Source organism: Centropristis striata, chromosome 5 (assembly GCF_030273125.1).
Source record: "Centropristis striata isolate RG_2023a ecotype Rhode Island chromosome 5, C.striata_1.0, whole genome shotgun sequence".
Classification (NCBI taxonomy): domain Eukaryota; kingdom Metazoa; phylum Chordata; class Actinopteri; order Perciformes; family Serranidae; genus Centropristis; species Centropristis striata.
Genome location: NC_081521.1, coordinates 16,855,020 through 16,882,898, shown reverse-complemented (window position 1 = coordinate 16,882,898; position 27,879 = coordinate 16,855,020). Strand labels below are relative to the sequence as shown.

The window sequence follows — 27,879 nt, the reverse complement described above, 5'->3', positions numbered from 1 at the left end:
ACCTTGCTGGCGGCGTTGCGGGCCTGCTGGATGAGCTGCCGGATGCGGCTGATGTTCTCGGATATGTTCGGCATCTGAGCCGAGTGGTTCTGCAGCTTGTCCAGCTTCTTCATGAGCAGAGGGATGGTCTCCCCCAGGACGTGAACTAAAGACACACAGGTCATTTATTATAAAACCTGCATGTTGGGCTGTTTACATCCTGTTTATAATTGTTATTTAACTTTTATTGTTCATATTGTATAAAGGCAAGGCAAGTTTATTTAATTTAATTTAATTTGGCTTTTACTTGAACCATTTTTAAATATTTTTCTGCTCATGCATCTTAGTGTTACAACATCTTCTTTTATTTGTTTATTTATTTGCTATTATTTATTAGTCTATATCATGTTTTACTTGTAAATTATTTATTTATTTATTTATTTTCATCTTTTTGTTGTCTAGCTTTTTTACTTTTTATTGTTATTATTATCATTATGATTTACTTTTTTTCATTTTTATTTTATTTTATCTTACCTTACTTTATTTTTATTTATTTTTTCTATCTATAAAAGCAAGAAGCGTCGTTATTTACGTAAAGACCGGACGCGTAGCGAATATTTCGCGCGACAACATTACATACAAAGTCAATGCAAACACGCGAATAGACGCGAATTTTTGCCGGCGGCGCGAATCGCGGGTTTCGCGCGACGCGAATGCCGCGATTGACGCGAATGCCGCGATTGACGCGAATGTCGCGGCGCGAATGAAACAACGCGAATTCGCGTGAGTTCAATAAATTCAACTTTGGCGAAATATTCGCGTGACGCTGTGTCGGGACAGCCTATCAGCGTTGAGATTCTGGACGACAGTGTCCGAGATACATACATGAGAGAGAGGAGAAAAGAGGCAGGAAGGAGGAGTGGGTCGGCAGGAGGGACAGGAAAAAGGTGGAAGCATAGACATATATACATATGCTGCATCCCAAAGCCCTTAAGTTTCGCCTCCTCTATCCTCTATCCTCGCTTGAACCGGAAGTTCTTTCGCGGGCGCCATCTTTAAGACCGTCCCAAACATAGATATATATATATATAAACACTAGATGGCTCACGCTCGCTGTTAGCCAACGGAGACCGACGTCCGTACACGGCACCATCTTACCACAGGCAGCTCGCCCACTCTTAACATCATTCATGGTGCACGTAGCATTTAAATAACCATAGTTTGCTTAATTTGAACCGATTTTCAAACGGTTTGGTTTGTTATAAACCTCAGAGTTGTGGTTATGTGCCTGCATACTGAAGAATAATTTTAACCATGGACTTTCATAAAAAAACATTAAGCAGATAGGTAGAGTAATAGCTATAGGCCTACACACACAAGGTAGTTAGCCTATATTAAATCATTTATAAAACATTTAATCATTCCATGTATATTATGTTAGTAATATTTCTTTTATAATAACAATAATGACACATAAAATTAACATATATGTATTTATTTTCATTATTAATATGTCTTATGCCTTCCTGTATATCCATATACATAAACACACACATACATATATATGTATACACACACACACACACACACACACACACACACACACACACATATATATCTCACAGAACGGATATAAAGAAAGGTGCATGTATATCCGTATCCAGGGCTGGAGTGGGGCCACTTTTCAGCCCTGGAATTTCAGGCCCAAGACCGGCCCACTTTTTCCATGGTAGTGGAAATTGGATAAATGAAGCAACAGTTCATCTCTTACTATCCTGTAGTTTTTTTTATTAATACCATGGTTCAACAGATAATGTAAAGGTTAAATAATAATCCACTTAAGATGAGAAGTTAACAAAAAATATTTCACTATTCCACAAGGATACAGTAGGTTGATAAATTAACAAAAGCATAAAATAAATAAAGCATTTGAAACATATCCCACTCTTCAATAAAGATGCATATTGAACTACTGTTTACAGTTCAACTCACAGTAGCTACACTATTTCTTACATTAAATAACTTTAATTCATATTGTTTACTCTGTTATCTTCTCTACCTGTCCCTGTAGTCATGGCCTCCTCATTGCAAATTTCGGGCTCATCATTTTCAGCAGGAGACTGACTTATCTGCTGCTCAGAAGCTACAAAGAAAAAATAATTTCACTGCATAGCCACAGATCAAGTTTGAGTTTTGTTATCCATATTTTCATAATATTTGCAAAGTCTATGAATCGCCATATATCAGGTGATATAAAAAGGCTTATATTTTAATTCAATTCAATGTTTTGCTTGCGAATAGGTCGACAACGCTTCAACGATATTAACCACGTTACAACGTTAGCCGAACAGTTACGTTGCATTAAGCCTATGTCTCTCTTTACCAGTTGCCACTTGTGTTTGTCCTCTCGAAAATAAATCAGTAAGCTTGGCACATTTGGCAGCATCCTCCTCCAATGCCTTTCTTTTCTTCAACCTGGCTTTTTCAGCCCCTCCTGGCCTCTTCCTCCCATACATTCTCCCCGACGTGTATCGTTGAGATAGGGCTGGCCCAGCTATCGGTAGCCTACCTGAGAAAACTTTTTGGAAAGACGGCTATGGACCCAACCAACTTTATTTGGGAGGGGAGAATTCCCTCACATGGTACAACCCATGCTGAGGCTGCGGTGTCAGAATGCAAAACGCGTTTAGCGTACTTTAAGAGGAGATGGACTAACGTGAAAAATGTCAAATAAATAAATAAATAAATTATCGGCCGGCCCAAAAGTGAAGCGGCCCACCAGGAACTCTCCCGATTCTCCCGATTACCCACCCCGGCCTGTCCGTATCCAGACATGTGTGTGTGTGTGTGTGTGTGTGTGTGTTTATGTATATGGATATACAGGAAGGCATATTTACACACATTTATTTAGACATATTTATATTGAAAATAACAACTCTGAGGTTTATAACAAACCAAACCGTTTGAAAATCGGTTCAAATTAAGCAAACTATGGTTATTTAAATGCTACGTGCACCATGACTGATGTTAAGAGTGGGCGAGCTGCCTGTGGTAAGATGGCCGCCGTGTACGGACGCTGGTGACTCCGCCTCGAGCCATCTAGCCTTTCTTATATATATCTATGGTCCCAAAGCCCTTATTTGTGATCGGAGGATAGAGGATAGAGGATAGAGGAGGCATATCGGAGGAGGCACAAGCGAGGATACACGAGAGAATCCTATGCGGAAGTCTTTTAGCGGTGGCCCCGCCCCCTGACTCGTTGAATAGACGCAGCAGCTGATCGGACTGATGTTATACATCGCAACATCGCTGTAGTTCAGGGATTCCCAAAGTGTGGTCCGTGGACCCCCAGGGGTGCATGAGCTGCCACTAGGGGGTGCGCGAGATGAAAAATGTAATGGCGGTCTGATAATTACACAATTGCATTTTTTTCCCCCACACAATAAAGAAGTGTAAATAAACATTTCCTTTGTAAAATGTAAAATCAAAAACTGTAATATTAATTCATTAATTAATGCAGGCTATTCAAAATGCACTTCATTTAAAAATGAAGCGTAGAAGCAGTTATCTTCTTCCATTTTTCCAGCCTGTGTTATGATGACGGGTTGTTTAGCTCCACACTCCACATATTATAACATTTTCCCCAACTTATCTGTTTTATGCCTCTGATCCTGAGCCTGTAACCATCCTCTTAAAAGTGGAAAGTGGAAGCTTGCGCATAACTTTGTTGCGTTATATTGAAACTGTGTTTCAGATTAATTCAAATGCGAGAGCTTTTTGTTGTGATGGTGATTATTTTATTATATGTGTATTCTGGTCATTTAAGCTTGATTAAACATGCCGCCTTTAATATGGCTATAAAAAAGCTTATTGAATTTTGTTTTTTTGAAGGTGTGGGGGATTGGGGGTGCTTCGACCCGGTTGGCACATAGAAGGGGGTGCGTGGCTAAAAAAGTTTGGGAACCGCTGCTGTAGTTTGATACCGGAGTGAAGACAGATCACAGATTAAACTAAAGTGTGTCACCACAAGTTTTATATTTTATTTATATGATTCACCATGTAATTAAAATCTGTTTTATTGTGACTCTGAACAACAAAAACACCACAAACATATTTCTACATTTATAATAAATTAAGAGAAACATCGCTCTAGAAGTTATTTTCCTTTTTCCTTTTTTTCCTTTTCGTGATCTGTTTTTTCCACCGTACAGATTTATTATGGATATTATTAAAGTAAAAAAAAAAAAAAACAGTAGAGTGTCTGAGAGTCTGTCTGTCAGCAAGAAACACTTTTACATCGTTTGTCATTTTCATCAGTACCACGCGAGGCTGATCATTACTGAGTGACATAATTTACATTTTACCTTCATCATCTAACCTAATAAAATATTGGCCGGTGTTCAGCGGACACAATCATGTTCTGGTATATTAAATAATTAATTTATCACCAGGATCGTCTACTACGACGGCGTATTAGGGCAATATACGAAATAAATAAATAAATAAATAAATAAATAGGAACCCAGGGGAGAGGGACCCAGCCACCATGGCATGATTAAAAACAGATAACATGAGGTGATGTTACGACATCACCACATTTCATTCCTTTCTACCTGCGGGATGTCTCTTCTTCTCCATCACTCGCTCTGTTTAAGGTGTTTTATCAGAGTGATCCGACTGACGCTCCTCCTCCTCGCGTTCACACGGAGCGCTGTCTCTCTTTCAGACCTCCTCTGCTTCTTGTTGACAGTTACAGTGTAACGTTCGTCTAAACTTTTTTCACAGCAGCAGGTTTATTGTTCCCAGCCTTCATTCCTCACGGTCATCCTCATGTGATGCGTCTTTACGCTGCCATGGAGCCGGGTTTATGGAATCTTTATTCATCTTTTTGAAGTGTGTGTGTGTGTGTGTGTGTGTGTGTGTGTGTGTCTGTGTGTGTATGTGTGTGGCACCGGACGGACCCAGTGAGGCATGGACCAGTATTACCCCCCTCCCCCGGGTCCGTATTTTTTTTTCATACTGGGCCCTAATAGTTGTCCTAATACAGCAGCAAATAATAATTAATAAATTATATAAAGACATTCCCGTGCCCCTGAGCTGGACACAGTTCACAGTATAAATACACAATGGAGGTTGTTATTCATGTGCAGGTGTTTGTTAAACAGAGAAAACACTTATTATTATTATTATTATTATTATTATTATTATTATTATTATTATCATCAGTGCATGTCTCCAGCTGTTAAAGCGACTGACAGCTGATCCAGCTGTGATCCGCTGCCGCCGTCATTAGAAACGGACGTCGCTTCACGTGACGCTCCGGAGGGAAGGACGTCCCATTTGTCTTAAATCGTTTCTCCTCTCCTCGCTTCCCTCACTTGCGTCTCTCCATGCATCCCCGGTGGGCGGGACTAAGACGCAAGTGAAGGGCGCAAGTGAGGGACGCATAGATGCGAAATAAGGGCTTTGGCACGCAGCCTATGGCTGTGTCCCAAAGTCAAGGAAGGATGCTCAAACGGCTGGATTTGAAGGACACCACGTCATCGACATCCGCCGAAGGACTGTCCCAATGTCGAGGATGCTCCGGAGGACAGAGTCCTTCTTTTGCCCAAATTCCGAGGATGCATGTGTGTATCCTCCGTGCGCTCCGACTACCCATAAAGCATTGCCAACACCGGTCTACCGGGAGATTTAAAAATGGCGAGCGTAGAAACAGCGACGCCGGCGGCGCAATATGCATTTAAATATGTAGATATTTTCAGGTTACACTGAATGTTATCACATAATTTACAAAACGTGTGTTCACAGTCAAGCAAAAACATATGAATAAGCATATGCCAGAATATTAAGCTTAAAGATAATAAACGTCATCTTGATACATTGCCGGTTAAGTTAATTAATGCCGTCTCAGTCGCTAAAGTTATTGTTTATTAATTTATATGTGTCCATGATGATGTACTATGTGCAACTGTGCCATTCAGAAAGTTATACATTTCTTTATTGTTTTTACAGGGACCGAAAGTCCGCTATTATCCGTTATTGTTATTTATAAATAACTGTTATTGTACTGTAGGCTACTGTAAAATAAAAAATAAAAAATCACAGAACATATTTCCATGATGAATTATGCACCGCTGCATTCATGGCACTAAGTAGCGGCCGAATTCAGCCAGGATCAGTTAAATATTCAGGTTTAATCCACTTTATGGTTTTTACTTGATAAATCATGGAGATTCAACCTTAAAGCATCTTCTTCCATTTTCACAAATATGTGTCAGAGTGCTGATGCCAGAGACACATTCATGTCGTGAACTGATTTTGAAATTGCGGCGCTGAATTTATTTATTTATTTTTTATTAAACTGATAAGAACAGATACTACACTTGATCTTAGCCAAAGGGCCGAGAGCGGCGATGAAGTTAAGCAGGACGTCCAATTACGCAATGACGCACAGCTGCACAGCTGCACACTCCGAAGGCTGTCCCATTTGTGCATTACACCAGTCAAAGGAAGGACTCTTGCCTTGCCTTCGGAGGACCCGACTCTGAAGGAAGGATCCTACCAAGGAAGGATCCTTGACATTGGGACACAGCTTATGTATATATGTCTATGGGTGGAAGTACTCTGCGGTCCTCTCTCCGTGCTGAGTGCGCCTCCGGATGATGTCACTCACCCAGACACGACGGCGTGTTTTCCGACGTATCTCGGACTTCCAGAGCAGGTACAGGGACGCTATGCTTGTCATGGTTGATGACAGAATGAAATGGAGGGAATTATTTGGCGCTAAATAGTCTCTTGGGCGAAAATTCGCGAGTTATTTACTCGCGCGAGTGACGCGAATTAAATTCAATTCTCGCGCGAGTACGCGTCCGGTCTGAACACACGGACGTGTTGCGGCATTGCACTATTTCTGATCCGAGGCCTTTTAGGGGAGCTCCGCCCCATTGTGTGGTAGGCCTAAACCTGGTCAGTAACACAATTCACTCTGGATTTCCACTCATCTCATCTGTAAGTCTATTTAGCCTACCTATCTTTCGGAGTTTTAAAGTCCGCTACAAGGTTAGATTTTCCAATAATATTCGAAAAGTTTCCAGCGATATCAATGTTCAATGTGTATGTGCTGGATGGTGTGCGTACCTTATGGAAAGTAAGTGTTTAATGGAGTTGCAGACATTGTTGTGGTCTGCATGTAATGTGCAAATCCTGTTATTCGTGATTAGCATGCTAAGCAGAGATTTAGCTTTATTCACTTCTTATGTTGCATTACTATGTAATTCATGGATGACATTCATGATGCTTAGTGTAATGCCCATAATGATTTGATATGAGATACTTACATGTAATATAGTATATCAGCTAATTGGGTTCATGTTAATGTACTTTTAGTGCAGCACACTGCGTAATGTGCTATCTCACGATTAGCATGCTAAGCGAAGATTTAAGCCCTTTCTTCCGCATCAGTTTGATCCATTGAAAACAGTAAAAACAAAACATTAATAACTGACAGCTAAGTATAATACAGACGGTAAGATAGCGTTTCTGTGTTATTTAAGATTAAACTAGCAAGAGTATTACACTTCATTGGCCATAATTGAAAAATCTACTTAATCTCCCACTATATGAATACATACTTTTTACTGGCACTGCACTAGTCTAATTAATTTCTAACCTGCCTCCAGTGTTTCCTCACTGCTCCATGTTGTTTATAATGGGATGGGGTGGATGGAGGGTTGGGGCTGGCAGAGGGTGTTTTTATAATAATAATAATTATTATTATTATTTATTTATTTATTTTTTATGTGAAACATTTTGTGTTATTTCTCTTGTATGAAAAGTGCTATACAAATAAAGTCTGATTCATTTGTAGAACACCTTTCAACAACAGGACAATTCAAAGTGCTTTTAAAAGAGACATATATGAAATTACATTCAAAATTTAAGACTAAAAACAAGCAGATAAAATATTTAGGAAAAAATACAAAAAAAAATTCAAATATAAAATTCTAAAATTGAAAGCGAGCTGATAAAATGTTTTTTTTAATGTAAAATATCAAAGGAATAAAAAGTTACAGTGCATTAAGGCAGCGGCAAACAGAAAAGTATTCAGTCTTGATTTAAAATAGTTGAGAGCTGCTGCAGACCTGCAGTTTTCTGGGAGTTTGTTCCAGATATGTGGAGCATAAAAACTGAACCATCTTTAGTTCTGATACTGTCTATACTTTGATATTCTCCCCCTTGTTTATTTTACATTTATTTTATATTATTGTTGTTTTTATACTACCGTAGGACTAATAAAGGTTTATCTCATCTTAATAATATTATAGATACTATTTATAGAACACTAACTATAGTCAAAACATATTGTTTGGGTTCATCTAGAAAGGGCTTTAGCTATTTATATTATTTTTTATTTAATTTAATTTTTTATTGGTCAGCAATTGACTGATACTGAGGATGCAGTATTGATGTTTATTAAGCTATTTATTTTCTAATTTCTAGAATTGGTTGTCAGTCTAACACATTGTATGTATATTAAGTTAATAAGTTGTACTTTAAGAGTACCTTTGCAGAGTCATATAGGAGCAAAATTGATGCACAACCCATAAAAAAATATATATATTTGGATTGCAGAAAAAAAATTGTTAAATCAGGTGCCATAGTGAAAAATAGTGAATTTTTTGCTTCTAAAATTTGCATCAGTATAGGTCTAAATAAAATCCAATATCGGACACAACATAAAAATAAGATGAAAAATAACAACAACAAACTGAGAGACAATTAAGTATGGATCAAAATTTTACATTTAAAAAAAGTATAACAAAATTAATGAAATTATTAACACTTCAATAATAATAAAAAATTGTAATGTATATATAATATAATAAATATAATGAATATAATTAAAATTATAATAAATATAATGTAAAATCAAAATTTTACATTTAAAAAAAGTATAACAAAATTAATGAAATTATTAACACTTCAATAATAATAAAAAATTGTAATGTATATATAATATAATAAATATAATGAATAATATATATAAATATATAATCACAGAATAATTCAATTATTATAAAACTACAATAATATATATTTATTCATAGGATAAAAACATTTATTTTTGAAAAGCGAAAGAAAACATACCAAACTGTGTTGAGCAATTAGTGAGTGAAATAATTTGTTTGTTTGCCTCCTACCGGTCTTGTTGGCCTCCATCAGGGCGTTGTTGATGTCGTCGCTGGTCGTGTTGGCGTCTCCGTACGTCTGCGTCCATTTGTCCAGCTGTTCTTTGATTGGTCGCAGCGCATCGTTCACCTGTGAGGCCGTCGTGTTCGCCAAGTCGGCCACTCGCTTCGCCTCGTTGATCTCAGAGCTCACATCTGATGTCAGAGAGACACGGAGACATTCAGATGGTAAACACGCTTAGAGTATTATTAAATTATTTCCTAAAAATACATTTAATAAATACATTTTAAGTGTTCATGACTTACAATATTAACTGCCTTGAATTTAAATATTTTTCCAAAAAATTATAAATTATATATTTTTATTTTCTTAAGTTTTCCTATAATTAATTTTATACCACTTTTTATATTTGTGTTCATATTATCTTATTTTAATGAATTTCTTTATGTTTTATTGCCGTTTTATTTATATTAACTTTTTATATTTTTTAAAATTATATTTCATGTATTTTTATATTTAATATTTACTTTTCCTAAATTCATATTTTTTTTATTTCTCCCATATTTTTAATATAATAATATACAATATATTTTTATATTGTATATTATTATATTAACTATTAACTCTTTCATATTTGTGTTTTATTACTCCTCATATTTAGTTCATATATTCTATTTCATTACATTTTATTTGTCTTTTTATATTAACCATTCACCGTCTTCCTTTAAATATTTATTATAACTCCCTATATCAAGTTTTTATATTTTATTTTATACTTTAAATGTATTTTCATATTTAATATACACATTTTTTCTTAAATTTTTATATATATATTTATTCCTTCCTATTCTTTTTTATTTAATTATATTTTGTCTTTTTTATATTGATTATTTACTGTTTTTCCTTAAAAAAAATATTTTTTAATTTCACATACATTTAGTTTTTAGATTTTATTATATATCATATAAAAATAAATATATATTTAATTTCTGTGTGCATACTTGAGGTGAAGTTGAGGTTGTTCTGAACTGTCTGCAGGTTCTTCATCACGTCGGCCTGTTTGGTTTTGGCGTCTTCAAGTCTCTTCTGAGCATTTTCCAGCTGCGGCTTCAGCTCTGCATTAGGAAGGTACTTCAACTTATAAAAACAGCAATACTCATATCGACGTTGCTTAAAAATTATTCATGTAAACATGTTTGTTTACCGTTGACAAGCTCCTCGTTGAGCTTCTCCACTTCGCTCTGCAGCTCGATGCTGTGGTTCCTCAGAGTGTCGGCCTGGTAACCAAGGTCCTTCTTCTTTATGTTCTGCACACAAACACAGAAACAAGTTCATCATGATGAGACAGCTTCTGAGTTGTGCCTGCCGATGTGTCCATACAGGCAGGAACATAAAAGAATTACTGGAAGTATAATAAAATGTCTTTATAGTTATCGTATGGATGGATTTTAAATGAGTGCAGAGTCACTCCAAGGTAGTTTCTGATTCAGCTATCAATATGGTTAATGATAGGAAAAGTTTTTAAAAGTATAATTTTAATGTTTATTTGACTTTTGGTGTGTATATGCAGGCTCGTATATTTCTGTATTTACAGATGTGTGTATACATATTATCACTCTTATGATAAATATTACTACTTATGTATATACTTTATTTATTTTAATTTCTATAGATTTTTATCCTTTTTTTTTTAAATATTAAGTTTTTACATTGTTCAATTTTTTAAATTAAATTTATAATATACATTTAAAAAAAAGTTTAATATTTTATTTATATGTTGGTTTCTTCTTTTTATTCAAATGAACAAAATATGAAAGAAAAATAATGTGTGTGTGTGTCTGCGTTTGTGTCTGCATGTGTGTGTGTGTGTGTGTTTGTGCATGTGTGCGTGCGTGCATGTCTGTGTGTGTGTGTGTCTCGTACCTCCAGCGTGGTGTTCGCTGCCCTCTCAGCGGTCTTGGCGGCGTCCTCGGCCTCTTTGATGCTGTTGATGATCTTGTTGTAAGCCTGAGTCACGTCCACAAATCCTTCTTTCTTCGCTTCTTCAACCAAACTGAGGCAAACATCATAAACATAATGTAAAAAATAATGTAACCTATGACATTACAACATTTACCTGTGGTGAATGCCCAGCAGTGTGGTTGTATATACAAATATAATAAAAACAAGTAATTTTACAGAAATATACTGTAATTGTTGTAGTTTTTTCCTAAAAGTGCAAATCTCAAATAAAAAAGGAATAAAACATTTTTTTTCAACAAAATAAATACAATTTAGTATGGATCAAAATGTTACATGAAATGAAATGTTACAAAAAAAATATGACGATGATAATCATAAATATAACAATAATAATAAATGAATAAATAATAATGTAAAAAATTAAGTAAATATTTTTTATTTACAGAAAAGTAGAAGATAAAACAACTGTGGATTTATTCTAATTTCTCAATGGTCTTGGATGTTAAATTACAGTGAATTATGTGTAAAAAATACAAAAAGTACACATCACATTGCTGAATGTAAAATAAAGGAAACTCTGTTTTCTTACACTAAAACTTTAAATCTAATGAAATTCTAATTTCAAGAAATTGTAAAAAAAGAAAAAAAACACAAAAAAAAACCCTTCATATGAAGTCATATGAAAGTTAAAGTATATTAGCTGTATTTTTTTCCTTTCCAGAATTTATCTGTAAATAATTTAACATTTGTTTACTGTTATTTGATGGGAACTTTTCCGCGTTTTTATTTTTAATTTTTCAGTGTCAGTTGAAGCCCCCAGCAGCTCTCCTTTCCTCTCACCTGGTGAGGTTTTGGGCCAAAACGTCGAGCAGTGCTGCGTGTTTCTCTGCCTCCTCCACCAGAGGGATCTTAGAGTCCACCCAAGCAAAGTCCTGAACCTTCTTCGCCAGAGGAGACCTGGCGCCGTCCAGCTGAGCCGCCAGACGCTCGTATTCCTGACGGACAAACAGTTTTCAAAACCCTACCTAAAAAATCCAACTAAACCCTGACCCTCTATGAATGGAACCAGAACATTAGAAATCCAAGAGGTAACAACACAAATGTCTCCTTATTTGACATATATACAGTTACAGTTTATCATATAATAAAAAATAAAAAAAGATCTTTCCTAGGATAACAGTAATTATTATTAAAAATCAGTATGTCCCGTTTATGTAATGGAAACCAAATTCTGATTCAATCACGGTGAACGAAATCAATCAGAACGAACTAACTGCTAAACTTTAATGCCAAAAACAAAAAACAACATGTAGACGAATAGAAGATGTCTTATTACACTGAACATTTTAAACGTAGATGCTAAAATGACAAACTGTATAAAACATTTTTTAATTACCAAAGAAATCAAATAATTTTTTGGGGATGTTTTTCTTAATATCTTTTTTCCTTTTATTTTTTAATTGAATTTATCAATGATTATGTTTTTTGTGTCTCCTGATTTCTGTCACATCAAGTATAGAATATACAAAGTGCTTCATGTGACTCAAAAGTAAATAAAAAAGAATGATAAATCACAAATAACTTAAAATTAGAAAGTTTATATATGTATCATTTTACTGAACACGATGCACCCTGAAACACAATCAGTGAAACTGACGGAAAACCTAAAAATAACCTGAAATTTCATGTTCACCTGCATCTGAAACTGTGTGTGTCTGGTTTTGTGCATACACATTATTTCTGTGTTGCAGGTCGGGTAGGCAGAATTTTAATTGTATGTTCAAATGTGTGTGTTTTTTATTATTTCTGACCTCTTTGGAGTCGTGCAGCATGGACAGCACGTCGTTGACCTGCGCCACGTCGTCTTCAGCCATGTTCAGCTGCTCGTTCACCTCCTTCTGCTTCACCTGCAGCTCCTCTATCCTCCTCTGAGAGAGACACACAGGGTCAGAATCACTTTTAACCCCGTCCTCTCCTCCGTCCTCCCCGCTGCTGTCCCTCTCCTCACCTTATTGTCCTCCAGTGTTTTCTGGTTGGCGTTGTTGATCTCTGCAGCTCTGGCCGTGTTGTTCACAGCTTCGTTCAGAGCGTCTCTCAGGTCCATCATCTCAGAGTGGAATCGGGACAGACGGTCTCTGATCGCCTTCGCCAGGTCGTCGTTTTCTCCGTGACGACCAGCCAACTCCTTGTTCACACGGTCCAACACTGGAAGAGGACAAAGAGGGAGAGAGAGGACGGGATCACACCTACAGGTAGTTTATATGATATAAATTTATATACATAGATAGATTGATATATATTTAACCCTCTGAACCCCAACAAGCTCTTTCAGGGCGCATTTTGCTCTTTTTACATTCTCCTCTCTGTGTCCTTGTATTTTACTGCAACATATTAAATCTCTTTAAATCTATAAATTCTGCAGCTCTATGGAATCAGCACAATCAGAACAACTCAAACATGTATTTGTGCAGAATAACACAGAATGACAGAAATCTGAAAAACAAGTTGGATTTCTCTGATTATTTATTTTTTTTAATTTGAATAAAATGAATTTATATATAAACACTTTTCCAAGTGCCCAGAAGTGTCCCAATGTTGTAAAACCAGTTTTCTCCACATATTGCACATATTGAAGTATTGTCATGTTTCCAGCCTCCCCTGTCCTCTCCTCTCTGCTCTGTGTAAACATATTTTCTATTATACACTATTTTAAGCTTCATTTTGGTTACTTTTTCTAACAAAAACTTTGGTAACTGATGATCTGTTTTGTTCGGGTAATGTCTATTTTTACAGTTTCTTTCTATGATAAACTGGATCTTTATAACACTATATAAACACTTTTCCAAGTGCCCAAAAGTGTCACGTAGATTGTAAAAAAAACAACCTGTTTTCTCCACATATAGTACATATCAAAGTATTGTCATGTTTGCATGACATGTCTTCTGTCCTCTCCTCTCTGCTCTGTGTAAACAGCCTCTCCTGTCCTATCCTCTCTGCTCTATGTAAACAGACTTTCAGTGAATATTTGTCACGTGACCGTTTGTCTCAGCAGAATCGATCATGCCGTGTCTCTGAGGAGCAGAATTTAATGTTTTTAACAGGATCTGGTTAGTGCAAATGCTTTATTTTAAATGACACATGTAGAATAAAGAGATTCTGAAACAAATATCAACATTTTAACACAAGTTTTGGTTACTTTTTATAACGGAAACGTTAACGTAACTTATCTATTCAAGGGCCGTCAGAAAGTTCAAATTCTGATGATAAAGCCTGTCTTTACAGTTTCTTTCTATGATAAATGGTGTATTTTTGGAGGGATGATGGGGTGCAGAGGGTTGAGAGCTCTGCTATAAACATAATGAAGACAACATGTTGGTCAGGGTGAGTAAACGTACACTTCTGAGCCTCTGTCTTCTCTCTGTCGGCCACCTTCTTCTGTCCCGTGCAGCTCCTGATCCTCATCTCCCTCAGCATGGCCTGAACCTGCCGAATCTTCCTCTCCCGCTCCTCGTCGTCCTGCTCCACCTCTGTGTCGTTCAGAGAGGAGCGGTTCGCCATCATCAAGATGTCTAAGAGAACAAACAGTTGACAGTGAACCGTCTGCAGGTTTGGTTGGATGAGACAGAAAATAAAACAGTATAAAGATGGTTGAGAGGACAGCTCCTTCCTCTGACCTCTGAACTGTAATTTAATATTTTTGTTATTTTCTTAATTAACTTGTATTCTGGGAAAACATTACAGGGTTTCTACAGCTTAAGGCAAGTTACTTTATAAGACTTTTATTGCAAGTTGGAATAAAATATGTTTACTGTAAGACAAAACAACTTTTTTTGTCTCAGAGGGTAGAAAAGAACTGGAAACATGGAGTTTTTATATAAAATACACCAAGACATGCCTTTTACTTTGCTTAAATAGCCAATTTCAGTTAAATAATAAAAAAAAACTAGAATTATTTTAAGATTTTACAATGCAATGTTATATGAAAAGTATCAATAAAATCCTACTCTGCTGTGTTTGGCCATTTTTAAGAACTTTGAAAGATTAATTTGAGATATGTAAAATAATTAAGTACTCTTTTTTTAAGTAATGCATTAAATGTCTTCTCAGACTTTTTAAGGATCCACAGAAACCCTGAAAAGAAAGCTAAAGTTGAAAAAAAAGTCACTGTCACACATTCTGCAAGCTTTGCTTTGTGTTACATGTGATTTTTAGACTAAACATTGAAATTCAGTCTTTAAATGTTGCATAATCTGATTGAGAATACAATTTCTGTGCATCTGTCTCAGCATCTCATAATATTCTGCAGGTGATGCAGCAGCTGATAACTGACTGAACTCATTACTGTCTATTCTTTTGTATAATTGTGTTGTTTCTGTCTGACCGTGTATCTCCATGGTGACGTTATTGATGAAGGACAGCAGGTCTTCAGCTCTCTGGTGTGTGTTGGTGGTCATGTCCCGCAGGTCAAACACCTTGTTGGATGTCACGTTAGCCTGAAAACAAACAAACAAACAACAACAACAACAACAACGTTTTATAGAGTTTAATAGATGAAAAAAAAACATTTAAACTCGTGTTGAAGGAGGAACGGGTTGGTGAAAACATGTTATTGCATTACTATAGTATAATTATTGCTATTTTTTCTCCAAATTATGGCAACAATTTTGGAACTACTAAAATAATTTCTACACTATAGAAATACAACGTAATACTTGTAACTAATAACATCTTTATTTTAATTATTTATTTCACTTTAACATGTTTTTATTCGTCATTCATTTATTTATTTGATTTCTATTCTTTTTAGAATATTTCTATATTCTTTATAATTATTATTAATGTATTATTATTATTATTATTATTATTAGTAGTAGTAGTAGTATCATTAATAGTATTAATAAATATTATTTCTATGTTTTTCAAATCTTGGCTTGATGGCAAGTCTCCAGATGAGCGGGACGAAGATAAAAAATAATTATTACTGTGATAATATTAACTAAAGTGTTCAAGATGTGCAGTAAAAGGTTTAATTGTGTTTGATAAATCCTAAAAAAAGACACATTTTTAAGCATTCATGATCTTGATATTAGTGAACTTGAATAATGAAAAACATACATTTATATGAAACAGAGATTTTGAAAGCATAAGCTCCAACAAAGGCTGAACTTGTTTTGTCTTATCTTGTCTTAGCTTTCACAAATTAAAATTTGGTGTGTATAAGTGTGTGTGTGTGTGTGTGTGTGTGTGTGTGTGTGTGTGTGTGTGTGTGTGTGTGTGACCTTGTTCTGCAGCACGTTGATGTCGTCATTGATATTAACGATCTCGGCCTCCAGCATGTCGGCTCGGCTCCGGCTGTCGTCCAGAGAGCTGTTGTAGTTCACTATGGCCCTCTGTAACCATGGCAACATCAGTTTATTTTATATATATATATATATATACACACACCATATACAGCTGTCTCACAGTGTGTGTGTGTGTGTGTGTGTGTGTGTTTCTGTGTATGTGTGACTCACAGCCAGGTCCTCCACGGAGTGGTTGAGGTTTTGGAGCTGGGCCCAGGCCATGGAGCTGGCGTTCAGGCTGCCCAGCTGACGAGACACCGAGCGGAAGTTATCACTCATCTTATCCAGATCCTCCAGAAGCACGATCACACAGCTGTCACACGCTGCAACACACACGTTTCATTTAAGATATAACACAATCTATCTTCAAGCATATTTTAACCCCCTGGAATCGTTTGACTTCTTCATGCATTTTATTGTGTTTTATTGTGTTTTCTGTGTTCACTGCTTCAGAGTGATGTTAGGACCAACCACATATTTATATTATGACATTGTTGGGTGACAAAAGTCACGCAGAAATAAATTAATAGATGTAGAAATGAATGAATGAATGAATGAATGAAGAAATAATTATAAAATAAATACATGTAGAAATGTAAAAATAAATGTTGGATAAATAAATAAATAAATACAGAAATACTTATAAAATAAGTATTTCTGAAATAATAAAATAAATGTAAAAATATGGAAGTTCCATTTATTGTTTGCATTTTTCATTTCATTTATTTTTATACATTTATATATTTTTAAATGTATTTCCATGTTTATTTACTTATATATTAAATTACGCATTTATTTATATTTATTTATTTCTACATGTATATATTTTGTGTATTTCCAAATGTATATATATATATATATATATATGAGAGAGAGAGAGATATATAAAGTGACGATGATGATGATGATGATGATGATGGTGGTGTGTTTGTGTGTGTGTGTGTGTGTGTGTGTGTGTGTGTGTGTGTGTGTGTTTCTCACGTTCACAGTGCATGCCGTGCTCCTTCTCTACAGGAACGTTGTATCTGTGTGAGCAGCTGTCACACTGTTTCCCCGTCATCCCGTCAGGACAGCGGCACTCTCCAGAGCGCGGGTCGCAGCGGCCGCCCTTACACTCGCACTCTGACCCGAGGAGAGAGGTCAAGAACACAACACAACACAGCAGGTGAGTCTGAGTTGATTAGAACCGTTTTACATCCACAGTGTCCTGCTATTAATCAGATATTAATGGTTCTAATACTACGGCTACTTTTAAAGCTTTAGTTCGGCTTTTAACATCTTTTCTGATTCCAGCTGCAGCTCAGCTCTAGCTGAGAGTAAATATGGATACAAACTGAACACACTGCAGTCTGATTAACTGAACCAAAACTTTACTACTTGCTCTAACAAACTGAATGGTAAAATAAAAGAGAATACACAAAGGAAGCAAAGAAAGGGCCACATTTACAAATGTCTGTATATTTGTGTGCATTTTTCAATGGTTTTCTATTATCTGCACTGATTTTCTAGTCGACTTATTATGTATATATTGTGCATTCCTATAGCACTTTCTTATTTGTTTTATTTTTCGATTTTTTTCATTTTATGTTAATTCCATTTAGCTATCTTTCATGTTCCTGTCCCTTATGCTGCTGCAACACAAACATTATACCTTGTTGATTGATAAAGCATCCATGCATCCATGCATCCATGCATCCATGCATCAATCCATCACTCTATAATAACCCCAGTCCCATGTGTGTTGTGTTCACTCACTCTTGCACCCCTCCGGTCCGTAGTCCCAGTGTCCCGGAGCACACTGTTTGCAGCTGGGCCCGTTGACTCCAGGTCTGCAGGCACACTGACCACTCTGAGGGTCGCAGGGCTGCACCAGAGCTGCAGACGCCTCACAGTCACAGCGCCGGCAGCCGGAGCACGAGTCGAAGCCGAACGAGCCGTCCTGACAGGAAACAACGAGACAAAGTTAATGTCATCACATCCTTCATTATTGTTATCATACTGCAAAATGTGATCATCAACTGTCAACTTTTTTTATGCTTTTTGTAAATAAACAAGAGTGAATTATACTTTCAAATTCATAACCTACAATAAAGACATCAAGACTGTGGAGTTTAGAAAAGAAAAACTCTTCATTTGTGTGTCCTTGTGTCAGGGGTGCAGATGGGATTTTTGAATTGGGGGGACGACTCTATCAGCAAATTATTTCAACTCAATAAGTTATTTTCCCACTCCATTCCTTAACCCAAATATGTTTTATTTAAAAAAAAGAAAAAGAACTGTAGTGTAAACAGCAACCAGCATATTACATAAATAAAAATAAGTTAGTACAGTGCAGCCAAACAAATTTACTGACTTGAAGCTGACTCAATGAAGGACCCAAAAACATCTCTCCTCCTTTCATTACCCTGAACATACTGCTGGCCAATTTTCATGTTTGTCAGGATTTTCTGAGACTATGATTGGGGCATGCTCCCCCGGAGAACATTTTTGCCCTAAAAGCCTAACTTTGGTGCCTCTCGCACATTCTAGTACCACTACACTTAATCCTTGCATATTTTAATGAATTATGGTAAAGGAGAATAAGAATTCTTCTGTTTTATTTAAGGCATCTTATTTCGACAGTCTTCTTGTAAATTATGTGGTGGACTCTGCTAACACATCCATGTGCTCTTATTATGAAAGCTACATGTGTTTGATTTATTATTATAAATAAATTAAACTAAATAAATAAAATAAAATCTATAATAATAAAATAAAGAAATAGATCAAATAAAGAAATGGATCAAATCAAATCAAGAAATAAAAATGTTATTAAAAAAAAAAAAACAATAATAAAAATAAAATTAAATAAAGAAATTAAAATTAAATGAACTAAAATTAAATAAAGATAAAAATAAAGTGCGTGCAGCTCTTACCTCACAGCGGTCGCAGGTTGGTCCGGTGACTCCGGGTTTACAGCGACACTCTCCGGTGTGATGGTCACATGACTCGGTGCCGCATGGCAAGCAGTTACACTCTGCAGCAAACACAACAACACAACAACTTTAACTTTCTGATCCCGTTAATGAAATGAAGACTTTACTGATGAATTACACATGACTGATCACATGACTGGGCATGACGGACTTACTGGTGCAGTTCTTGGCGTGCACGGCGTCTCCGTGGTAACCGGCAGCGCAGACATTGCAGTGCGTGCCGCCCGTGTGGTGCATGCAGCTCAGACACTCTCCAGTCAGTGGGTGGCAGTCGGTGAACAGCATGTTGGGGTCCGTGTTGCCATGGCAATGACACAGCTGGCACCTGCTGCCCAGCACCATGGGGTTGCCGTAGTAACCGGGAGCACACCTGTGTGAGAGGGACGACATTAATGACAGAAAATAGTGTTTATTTACGGAATAAAATAAATAAGGCAAATAAATAAGAGAAAAAATATAAAAATAAATGTTAATAGTTTAATAATGTAAAATAAATTACAAATTACAAAATTTTAGTTATTTCAGGGGACTTTTTAAAATTAAAATTAAACGTTATATATATTTATTTATGGTTATTTATTTCATTGGCATATTTTTTTTTAATGTAATATTAATTTATATTACCTTGCATATTATTGTAGGTTTTCCTCTATCTTGCTCAACGAAAAATAAAATAAAGGACCTTTTTACTAAGTTCAAAATAAACTAAAATAAAGTAAAGTAAAATTATAATAAATTAAATTAAATTAAATAAATATAAGAAAAGAAAAAATGTGCTATGTTATTATGTTTTTTTGTCTCACTGTGTATTATATTGTTGGTTGTTTTTAAATAAATAATAAAAATAAAAGAATGTGCAGCTATTTGAGAAGGTTGTTAACCGTTAATTTTTCAATATTTGTTATGTAATAATAACATATTAAATAATAACATAATAAATATATATTATAATATTAATAAATATTAATAAATACATTAAATTAAAATAAAAAAAAGTGTTTGTAGCTCTTTGAGGAGGTTGTTTACCTCTCACTGTGTTTTTTCTTGGAAATAACAAACACAGTATGTTATAAAGTCCAAGTGTAAAATTATTATTTTTATGCATGTTATGTAAAATGCTGTTGGTTGTAAATAAAAATAAATAAATAAAATAAAATTAATTTAAATTAATTTTAAAATAAATGAAATAAAATAAAATAAAATAAAATAAAATAAAATAAAATAAAATAAAATAAAATAAAGCGTGTGCAGCAGGTTGTTACCTCTCACAGTGTGGCCCGGCGTACCCCGGCATACACAGACACTGCATCCTCTCATTCTTCTGCAGACAACCTTCTGCAAAACTACACACAGATAAACACACACACATTATTATTATATGTTCAAATCAGAGAAGTGAGAACAGCAGGACTGAAAAAAGAAGAACTCTGACTTGTTGGACGGGACCCTGAGGGGACAGGGACAGCTGGAGCACGAGACCGCCTGTCCGTCAAGACTGTTGTTGCCAAGGAAACCACCCTGGCAGGTCTCACAGTGGTCCCCGGCCGTGTTGTGCTGGCAGTTCTGACGGACGGAGAGAAAAACAAGGACATATGAGGAATAATGTAAAGAAGAATATCAAGAAGGAATGATTTTAGTGTCCGATTCCTCACCAGACAGACCCCGGAGCCGTCCAGGCAGCGGTCAGAGTGTCCGTTACAGTGACACGGGACACATTTCCCCAGAAACAGACCAATGGTGTCTCTGTAGAAACCGGGGGCGCATTTCTGCACAGAGGACACACAGACTGTCAGGTTTCATTAAAGAAATACATAAACATACAGAACTGATGGATGATTCAGCTGTTGATGCTTTATATTTTTTAAAGTCTATAAAATTGTTGCAGAGCTGTCCTTTATAATTACTTTTTTTTGGTAAAAAAAGTGACTAAAAAAATATAAATAATAAATATTTCTGGTGAGAAATAACCCCAAAATTATAGTAAAAAAGTCTAAAACTAATAGTGAACCAAACAAAAAACAAAATAAACATTTTAAACTTAAATAAAAGATCAAACCAACTCTGGAAACTAACTGCAAACCAAACTGAATAAAAAAAATAAAATCTTTATATAAAATAAAACAAATGGAATAAAAAAATATTTTTAAATTAAATTTAAATAAAATAAATACAATTTCCCAAAAATATGATTATTATATAACTTAGTTATTTTAGTGTTTAGTTTAGTTTTTGTTAACTGCAATAACATTTTACAAATGAACAGGCGGATCTATCTAACATAAAGCGAAATGAATGTGAGTTGAATATCCATAAGTCCACAGTAATCTGATTAGTCTCACCTGACACGAGTCCCCCAGGTAGTTGGCGGGACACATGCAGATCTCCACGTTGTTGGCATGGCGACCGGCGGGGAGACTCTCGGCCGCCTCCAGCACAGCGCCACGCAGCGAGACGGAGTGGGCCGACTGAGAGTGAAGCGCTCGGATCTGCAGAGACTCCAGAGACACCAGGACCATCATCAGCTCCTCCCGGGACACAGAGTTACCCGTCTGAGCGTGACGGAAACTCCCCTGGAAACGCAGACAGGGTCAAAGGTCAGACAGAGGTCAGATTTCTTTAACCCACACGGAGGACGATAAAAATAAATGTGGAAAAACTAAATAAATTAATGAAAATGTCAAAATAAATGTAAAAATAAATTTGGAAAAAAACAAAATTAATGAAAATGTTGAAATAAACGTAAAAATAAAATAAAATAAATAAGTAACAACATAAAATATAGAATTTCCTTTTTTTTGCATGTATTTATATAGTTTTTTATTTAATCATTTATTTCTCCTTATGTCATTTGTCCCTTATACAGTAGGGACCAGGACACAGATACACAGCAACACCTGCTTGCTGTTGAAGGTAAATACACTCCAACGAACAAAAAATAGCTAAATAAATATATAAACAAATCAATAATAAGCACAATAAATATTCAGTAGTTACTTAAAATGAGCCATTATTATTTTAATTAAAAATAATCTATTTATCTATTAGTGTCTATCTAATCTATTTAGTGTTTTTGAACCACACAATCATCCATTTAGTTTGAAGAGAAAAAGCAATAATACAAAATTACACAATTTTTAAAATTCACTTTTTTTCACTTGAAAATTCACTTGAACTAATCATTTGTGACGGACACTTCAACAACAACAACAACAACAAAAGGCAAAATATAAGCTTAAAATAATTATATTTATTTTTCAATATTGTTTTATTTTTGTATTTTCTTCTTACATCAAAGTAAATGTAAAGTAGATTAATATATAAATTAAATGAAAATGGGCCATCAATCTAACTAAAACTACAAATATTTAAAAATAATGATATTTCATAAAAATCACTTTATTCTACATGTTTCATTTAAAATTTTACCAAAAATAAACGAGATCTTGACAAAATTTCAGTGAAACTTGTAATGCACTGCAGCTGTGTAAACAGAGTCGAGAGGAGAGGACAGGAGAAGATGGAAGTAGAGGTTATAAAAATGTAAATCTGAAACCTCCATTTAATTTTTACAATATTTTAAAGACTTGTAAGCACTTGGAAAAATATTTTATTAATAAATGACCTTTTTAGTCCAATTTTTGTAAAAACAAATTATCAAAGAAAGTCAACTTGTTATTGTTTTTTTTCTGGTTTCTGTCATTCTAACTGTGTTATTCTACACAAAGACACGTTTGAGTTGTTCTGATTGTGCTGATTCCATAGAGCTGCAGGACTTATAGATTTATACAGATTTTATATGTTGCAGTGAAATACAAGACACAGACAGGAGAATGTGACAGGAGAATAAAACAATCTCAAACTGTTCAAAGGGACAGAAAGATAAAACAATCTCAAACTGTTCAAAGGGACAGAAAGATAAAAATGATCACAGAGAAATAAAATGTTCAGTAGACTGGTTTAGTGTTCATGATGTTAAACATGATATAAAGCTGATATATATGAATTAATATTGCACATCAGCAGTTGCAGATGGCAGTGGAATGTGGAGAAAAAGCTTTTGCCCTACGGTGATGTTCACCATTAAAAAGCATGACAACAATTCTTTGGAAAAAAGAGAAAATCCAACATGTTGCTGCCAGTCTGAGAGATTTAGCTTCTCACATAAATCAGAGAGACTCAGGAGCATCACAAGTTTACATCATGTTTTTCTTGTCTGGCTTGTGTAATGGAAAAGAAGCAAGTTTAGCATAAAGAGTCAAACAAGGTGAAACAGCTGGCTGGCCCAGCAGCACCTTTAAAAGCTCACTGATCAACACTATATAACTTGTTGGTTTCATCCAATTTTTGGGTTTCCTGGAGGGTTACGTGCTGCTGTTTCCTCATGTTTGTCTTTATGCTAAGCTTGGGTAACCAACAAGCTCCTTGCTGTCACTGTTTTTAGTATATGATCATTTTATATGATAAAATGAAATAAATAAAAATATTTTTTTTAGAAAATATTCTAAAAAATTTAAACTATTCCCTCTTTTGTGTAAAAAAAAAAAAAAGACAATATTCCTCATAATAAGGTAAAAATGTTTTTTTGTTTTGTTCTGATAACAGAACTGTGTGTCTTTGATTTGGTTACATAGATGGGGGCTATTATCTATTTTAAATTGTACAATATTTTCTAAAATTGTTTAGCTTTATTTCATTGTTTTGTAATTTTTTTGCAGTAAGTTTACATTTTATGAATTTTGTTTTTAATGAGAATGTTTGGGTAATTTGTTGTTAAATGCATATGTAAATTAAATAAATAAATTAATTAAGTAACTCCCTTAGCTTTGTGTCTGTTTTTTTTAAAATGTTTAATTGTATCCCTGTATTGTATTAAAATTATTAATTTGGTTTTATTTTGTTTTTGATGAAAATATTAGGGGACTTTGTTGTTAAACGCATGCATAAAATACATACATAAATAAATAAATAAGATAGCTCTGCTTGTGTAGCTGTCACGAGTGGTGTCGGCATGCAGCAGCGGCGTTACCTCGACGATGTGGACGTATCCCAGGTGAGGCTCCTCAGGAGACGAGTACTCTCTCTCCATGAACACGAGAGTCATCTGGTTGCCCTGCAGAGAGAGAGAAGAGCATGATCTGATTTACACTCAGAAATAATAAATATAATAATTATATAGCTTCATGTGCATGTTTGTATACGTTGGTGTGTCAGGTGAGACAAGTTCACACTGATATCTGTGTGTGTGTACCTTGAGAATGATGTCAGGTCTGGAGGCCTCTGCAGGGAGAGACAGCACGTCTCCTCTCATGGTCTGAGTGTGGAGACGATACCTCAGGTAACCTCCGTAGGACGAGACCTGGAGATGTGGACAGAGTCAGGGGGACGGGACAGAGAGAGAGGGTCAGGCAGGTTTAGGAGTTATTCAGATGTAAAAACAAACACTAAAAACAACTAAAAGGAGACGAGGAAGGAAGCAGAGACTGAAATAAAGTGTTGCAGCTTTAACCTCATGCTTCTGCATCTTAATCCAGACAACAATGGATTAGTGTGGGACAGTAACAGGATCCTCAGCCTGAGGAAGATAACGCCTGTTTTTGTCTGGTCGGGAGCCATGCAGGTCGTGGCAGCGCCGACACTTGAAGCTGCTTTATGGAGCGTAGCAGGTTTCAGTTTGGGTTTAAATCAGACCATCAGCCCACAGACTGGTGAGCCTGACTCACACATGAAAGCTGAGGATTTAAACGTCTAGACGGAAGAGACTGATCTGTATCCAAACAGCTCGTCTGAGCCTCGGCATCAGGACGAGGGATCATTCAGGGTGTGTGTCTCAGGTTGTGTCTCTAATGGAGACACAATGAAGCTACGAGGGCTGCCGGTTCATCCAGTGGAATATCCAAATCACAGGAAGATGAAATATTAGTCAAAAGCAAAATTTGTGCAAAAATCCCTTCTGAATTATCTGTAGTTGTGCTGCAAGATGTCCTTAACACTAACCAACTGTTTGATAAAAAAAAACTTTGTTTAGTGGAGGTCTTTGCAAGTTGAATGTCCCTCCATCATCATTTTAATATACAGTCATGGTAAAAAATTATTAGACCATTGTTTTTCTTCAAATTCTTGTTCATTTTAATGGCTAATACATCTAAAGGTACACTTGTTTGGACAAATATAATGATAACAAAAATAGCTGATAAGAGTTTAATTTAAGAGCTGATATAGACATTTTCCATGGTTTTCTTGATAATGATTTTGGTTACACGCACGCACGCACGCACGCACGCACGCACATACAGGGTTATGTGCTGCCGTTCCTCCTGCTTCCAGTCTTTACGCTAAGCTAAGATAAACTAACAAGCTCCTGGATCTAACTGTATTTCTCTTTTTTTTAAATGTTTCATGTGCATTGGTTGAAACCAAAACATTCCAGTCACTCTTCTCTGAGTAAACACAGATTGATCAGCAAAATAAACTAAAATCCACTTCCACATGTACAGCTGTTTCAGAGACACTTGAAGTTATTTCAACATTAGATTCCTTAGCTGAAGACGTTTTTACTTGCAGTCAGCTGCTCAAGCTGAACCTGTTGTTACAGCCTGTCCTTACTGACTGTCACTCATTCTTTTCTGAGGAGCAGAACTCCTCTGTGATGCTGCCTGTTTATGAGCATTCACTCCCTCTCCCCCTTCTCCTGCAAAGGTGGTCTCTGCCCCTCACCTTGTCTCCCAGGTAGGTCTTGGGGGCGTGCCAGTGCAGGTCCTGGTAGACGTCGGGGACATCGCTGAGGTCCGCCTCCACCAGGTCCTGACCCGGGTACACTGTGACCGGGACCTCCTGTCTGTCTGCTCCCAGCAGCACCCAGCCCTCCATGTCCATCACCTGCAGCAGAGGAGTCATTTAGTGAGAGATGGAACAGGACTATTACCAGAGACTATTAACTTTATTCATTTCTTGGTGACAGCAACAACTCAGAAATGATTCAGGAGTTCAAATCAGACCTCTTTCTCTGTCAGCATCATAAATGTTAAAATCTTCATCATCTCATAAAAATCCACCGAATTGGATTTTATTTTGCACAGGTTGTTCTGTGGACCAACTTTAACCCTCTGAACCTCTAACAACGTATGTTTTCTATAAGTAATCGGCAAAAAGATCTGGTTTATCATAGAAGGAAACTGTAAAAATAGGCATTACCCGAACGAAACAGATCACCAGTTACGATGTTTTTGAGAGGAGAGGACAGGTGAGGCTGTTTACACAGAGCAGAGAGGAGAGGACAGGAGAGGCTGTTTACACAGAGCAGAGAGGAGAGGACAGGAGAGGCTGTTTACACAGAGCAGAGAGGAGAGGACAGGAGAACATGACAATACTTCAACATGTACAATATCTGAAAAAAAATTGGGTTTTTTTGTGGGCACTTGGAAAAGTGGAGTTTTATGCTAATTTTTTTTATTAGATGAATTCAACTTTTCAACTGTTATTCTGTACAAATACATGTTTGAGTTGTTCTGATTGTGCTGATTCCATAGAGCTGCAGGACTTATAGAAATATAGATTTTATATATTGCAGTGAAACACAAGGACACAGAGAGGAGAATGTAGAAAGAGCAAAAAATCCTGAAACACCCTGAAACAGCTTGTTGGGGTTCAGAGGGTTAATCAAACAGTTGCAGAGAGAAAGGTCTGTGGAGATATATTAATAACATTAAATGATGTTTACTTCTGTGCGTCTCTTGTCGGAGCTGCGGCAGCGGTCTGTGGCTCCAAAGCAGAAGCAGCTGGTGCAGCCCTTTGGGTTGGTTGGGTCCAGGTGGAACGTCCCGACTCTGCACTGATCACAACGGGACCCCTGAACGTTCTCCTGCAGGATACACAGCAGGTCAGAGAGAGAGAGAGAGAAAGAGAGAGAGAGAGAGAGTGTGTGTGTGTCTGTGTGTTTCTGTGTGTGTCTGTGTGTGTGTGTGTGTGTGTGTGTCCCACCTTGCAGAGACACTGTCCGGTGAAGGAGTCACACACTTCCTCTTCTGTTCCCGCATCGTTGCAGTCACACGGTCTGCAGTTTGGGTAACCATAGAAACCGGGAGCGCATCGGTCACACTGACGGCCGACCACGTTGTCTTTACATCTGTAATAACAATAATAAACAATTGTTTCAATTAATGTCTGTTGAGAAAATGTAAATCTCTGTTTCTCTATCTTTAATTTATCATGACATAAATCTATTCATTTATCTCTTACAAAAGGTGTAACAGCTCAACATAAATTTTTTAAAATCAATAACAGATCATGTTCTAATCTAACAATCCATGACTCTCGTAATCTGCAAATATGTCTCATACATGTCTAATATCTGACACATTTCTCTGGTGTTCTCGGGGTTTCCAGAGTGAAATTCAAGCACTTTTTAAGCCTTTTCACATTAAATTAGAGGTCAT

The 27,879-nt window shown here is 36.1% G+C and overlaps 1 protein-coding gene, 2 long non-coding RNA genes and 1 other non-coding gene across 8 annotated transcripts in view; 2 read left to right on the top strand and 2 right to left on the bottom strand.

The window, feature by feature from the left end:
• lama5 (laminin, alpha 5) overlaps positions 1-27,879 on the bottom strand; it is a 158,557-nt gene that overhangs the window by 12,491 nt on the left and 118,187 nt on the right. For both annotated transcript variants that reach the window (XM_059332817.1, XM_059332818.1), the window contains exons 36-60: positions 27,425-27,569; positions 27,165-27,305; positions 26,162-26,323; positions 24,696-24,803; positions 24,474-24,557; positions 21,787-22,017; positions 21,100-21,213; positions 20,880-21,010; positions 20,710-20,790; positions 19,603-19,817; positions 19,388-19,488; positions 18,228-18,411; positions 17,454-17,594; positions 16,644-16,795; positions 16,410-16,520; positions 15,512-15,623; positions 14,526-14,699; positions 13,139-13,335; positions 12,942-13,058; positions 11,971-12,125; positions 11,092-11,221; positions 10,373-10,475; positions 10,170-10,283; positions 9,180-9,362; positions 3-145 (exon numbers count right to left, since the gene is read on the bottom strand). In XM_059332817.1, coding sequence (XP_059188800.1) covers positions 3-145; positions 9,180-9,362; positions 10,170-10,283; positions 10,373-10,475; positions 11,092-11,221; positions 11,971-12,125; positions 12,942-13,058; positions 13,139-13,335; positions 14,526-14,699; positions 15,512-15,623; positions 16,410-16,520; positions 16,644-16,795; positions 17,454-17,594; positions 18,228-18,411; positions 19,388-19,488; positions 19,603-19,817; positions 20,710-20,790; positions 20,880-21,010; positions 21,100-21,213; positions 21,787-22,017; positions 24,474-24,557; positions 24,696-24,803; positions 26,162-26,323; positions 27,165-27,305; positions 27,425-27,569 — 3,529 coding nt within the window. The remainder of the gene's footprint in view (positions 1-2; positions 146-9,179; positions 9,363-10,169; positions 10,284-10,372; positions 10,476-11,091; positions 11,222-11,970; positions 12,126-12,941; positions 13,059-13,138; positions 13,336-14,525; positions 14,700-15,511; positions 15,624-16,409; positions 16,521-16,643; positions 16,796-17,453; positions 17,595-18,227; positions 18,412-19,387; positions 19,489-19,602; positions 19,818-20,709; positions 20,791-20,879; positions 21,011-21,099; positions 21,214-21,786; positions 22,018-24,473; positions 24,558-24,695; positions 24,804-26,161; positions 26,324-27,164; positions 27,306-27,424; positions 27,570-27,879) is intronic.
• LOC131972429 (U2 spliceosomal RNA) lies at positions 6,208-6,394 on the bottom strand. The gene has a single exon (XR_009394487.1). It is a non-coding gene; the product is annotated as a U2 spliceosomal RNA (small nuclear RNA).
• On the top strand, positions 6,444-11,771 carry LOC131971399 (uncharacterized). 3 transcript variants are annotated; one of them, XR_009394378.1, is made up of 4 exons: positions 6,444-6,700; positions 9,202-9,395; positions 10,207-10,296; positions 10,492-11,771. It is a non-coding gene; the product is annotated as an uncharacterized LOC131971399 (long non-coding RNA). The 3 variants fall into 3 exon arrangements; XR_009394376.1 differs by lacking the exon at positions 6,444-6,700 and adding an exon at positions 6,753-6,987 and having other exon boundaries at positions 10,207-11,771; XR_009394377.1 differs by lacking the exon at positions 6,444-6,700 and adding an exon at positions 7,079-7,126 and having other exon boundaries at positions 10,207-11,771.
• Positions 11,972-17,118, top strand: LOC131971398 (uncharacterized). 2 transcript variants are annotated; one of them, XR_009394375.1, is made up of 5 exons: positions 11,973-12,218; positions 12,960-13,076; positions 13,207-13,382; positions 14,579-14,736; positions 16,646-17,118. It is a non-coding gene; the product is annotated as an uncharacterized LOC131971398 (long non-coding RNA). The 2 variants fall into 2 exon arrangements; XR_009394374.1 differs by lacking the exon at positions 16,646-17,118 and having other exon boundaries at positions 11,972-12,218; positions 14,579-14,831.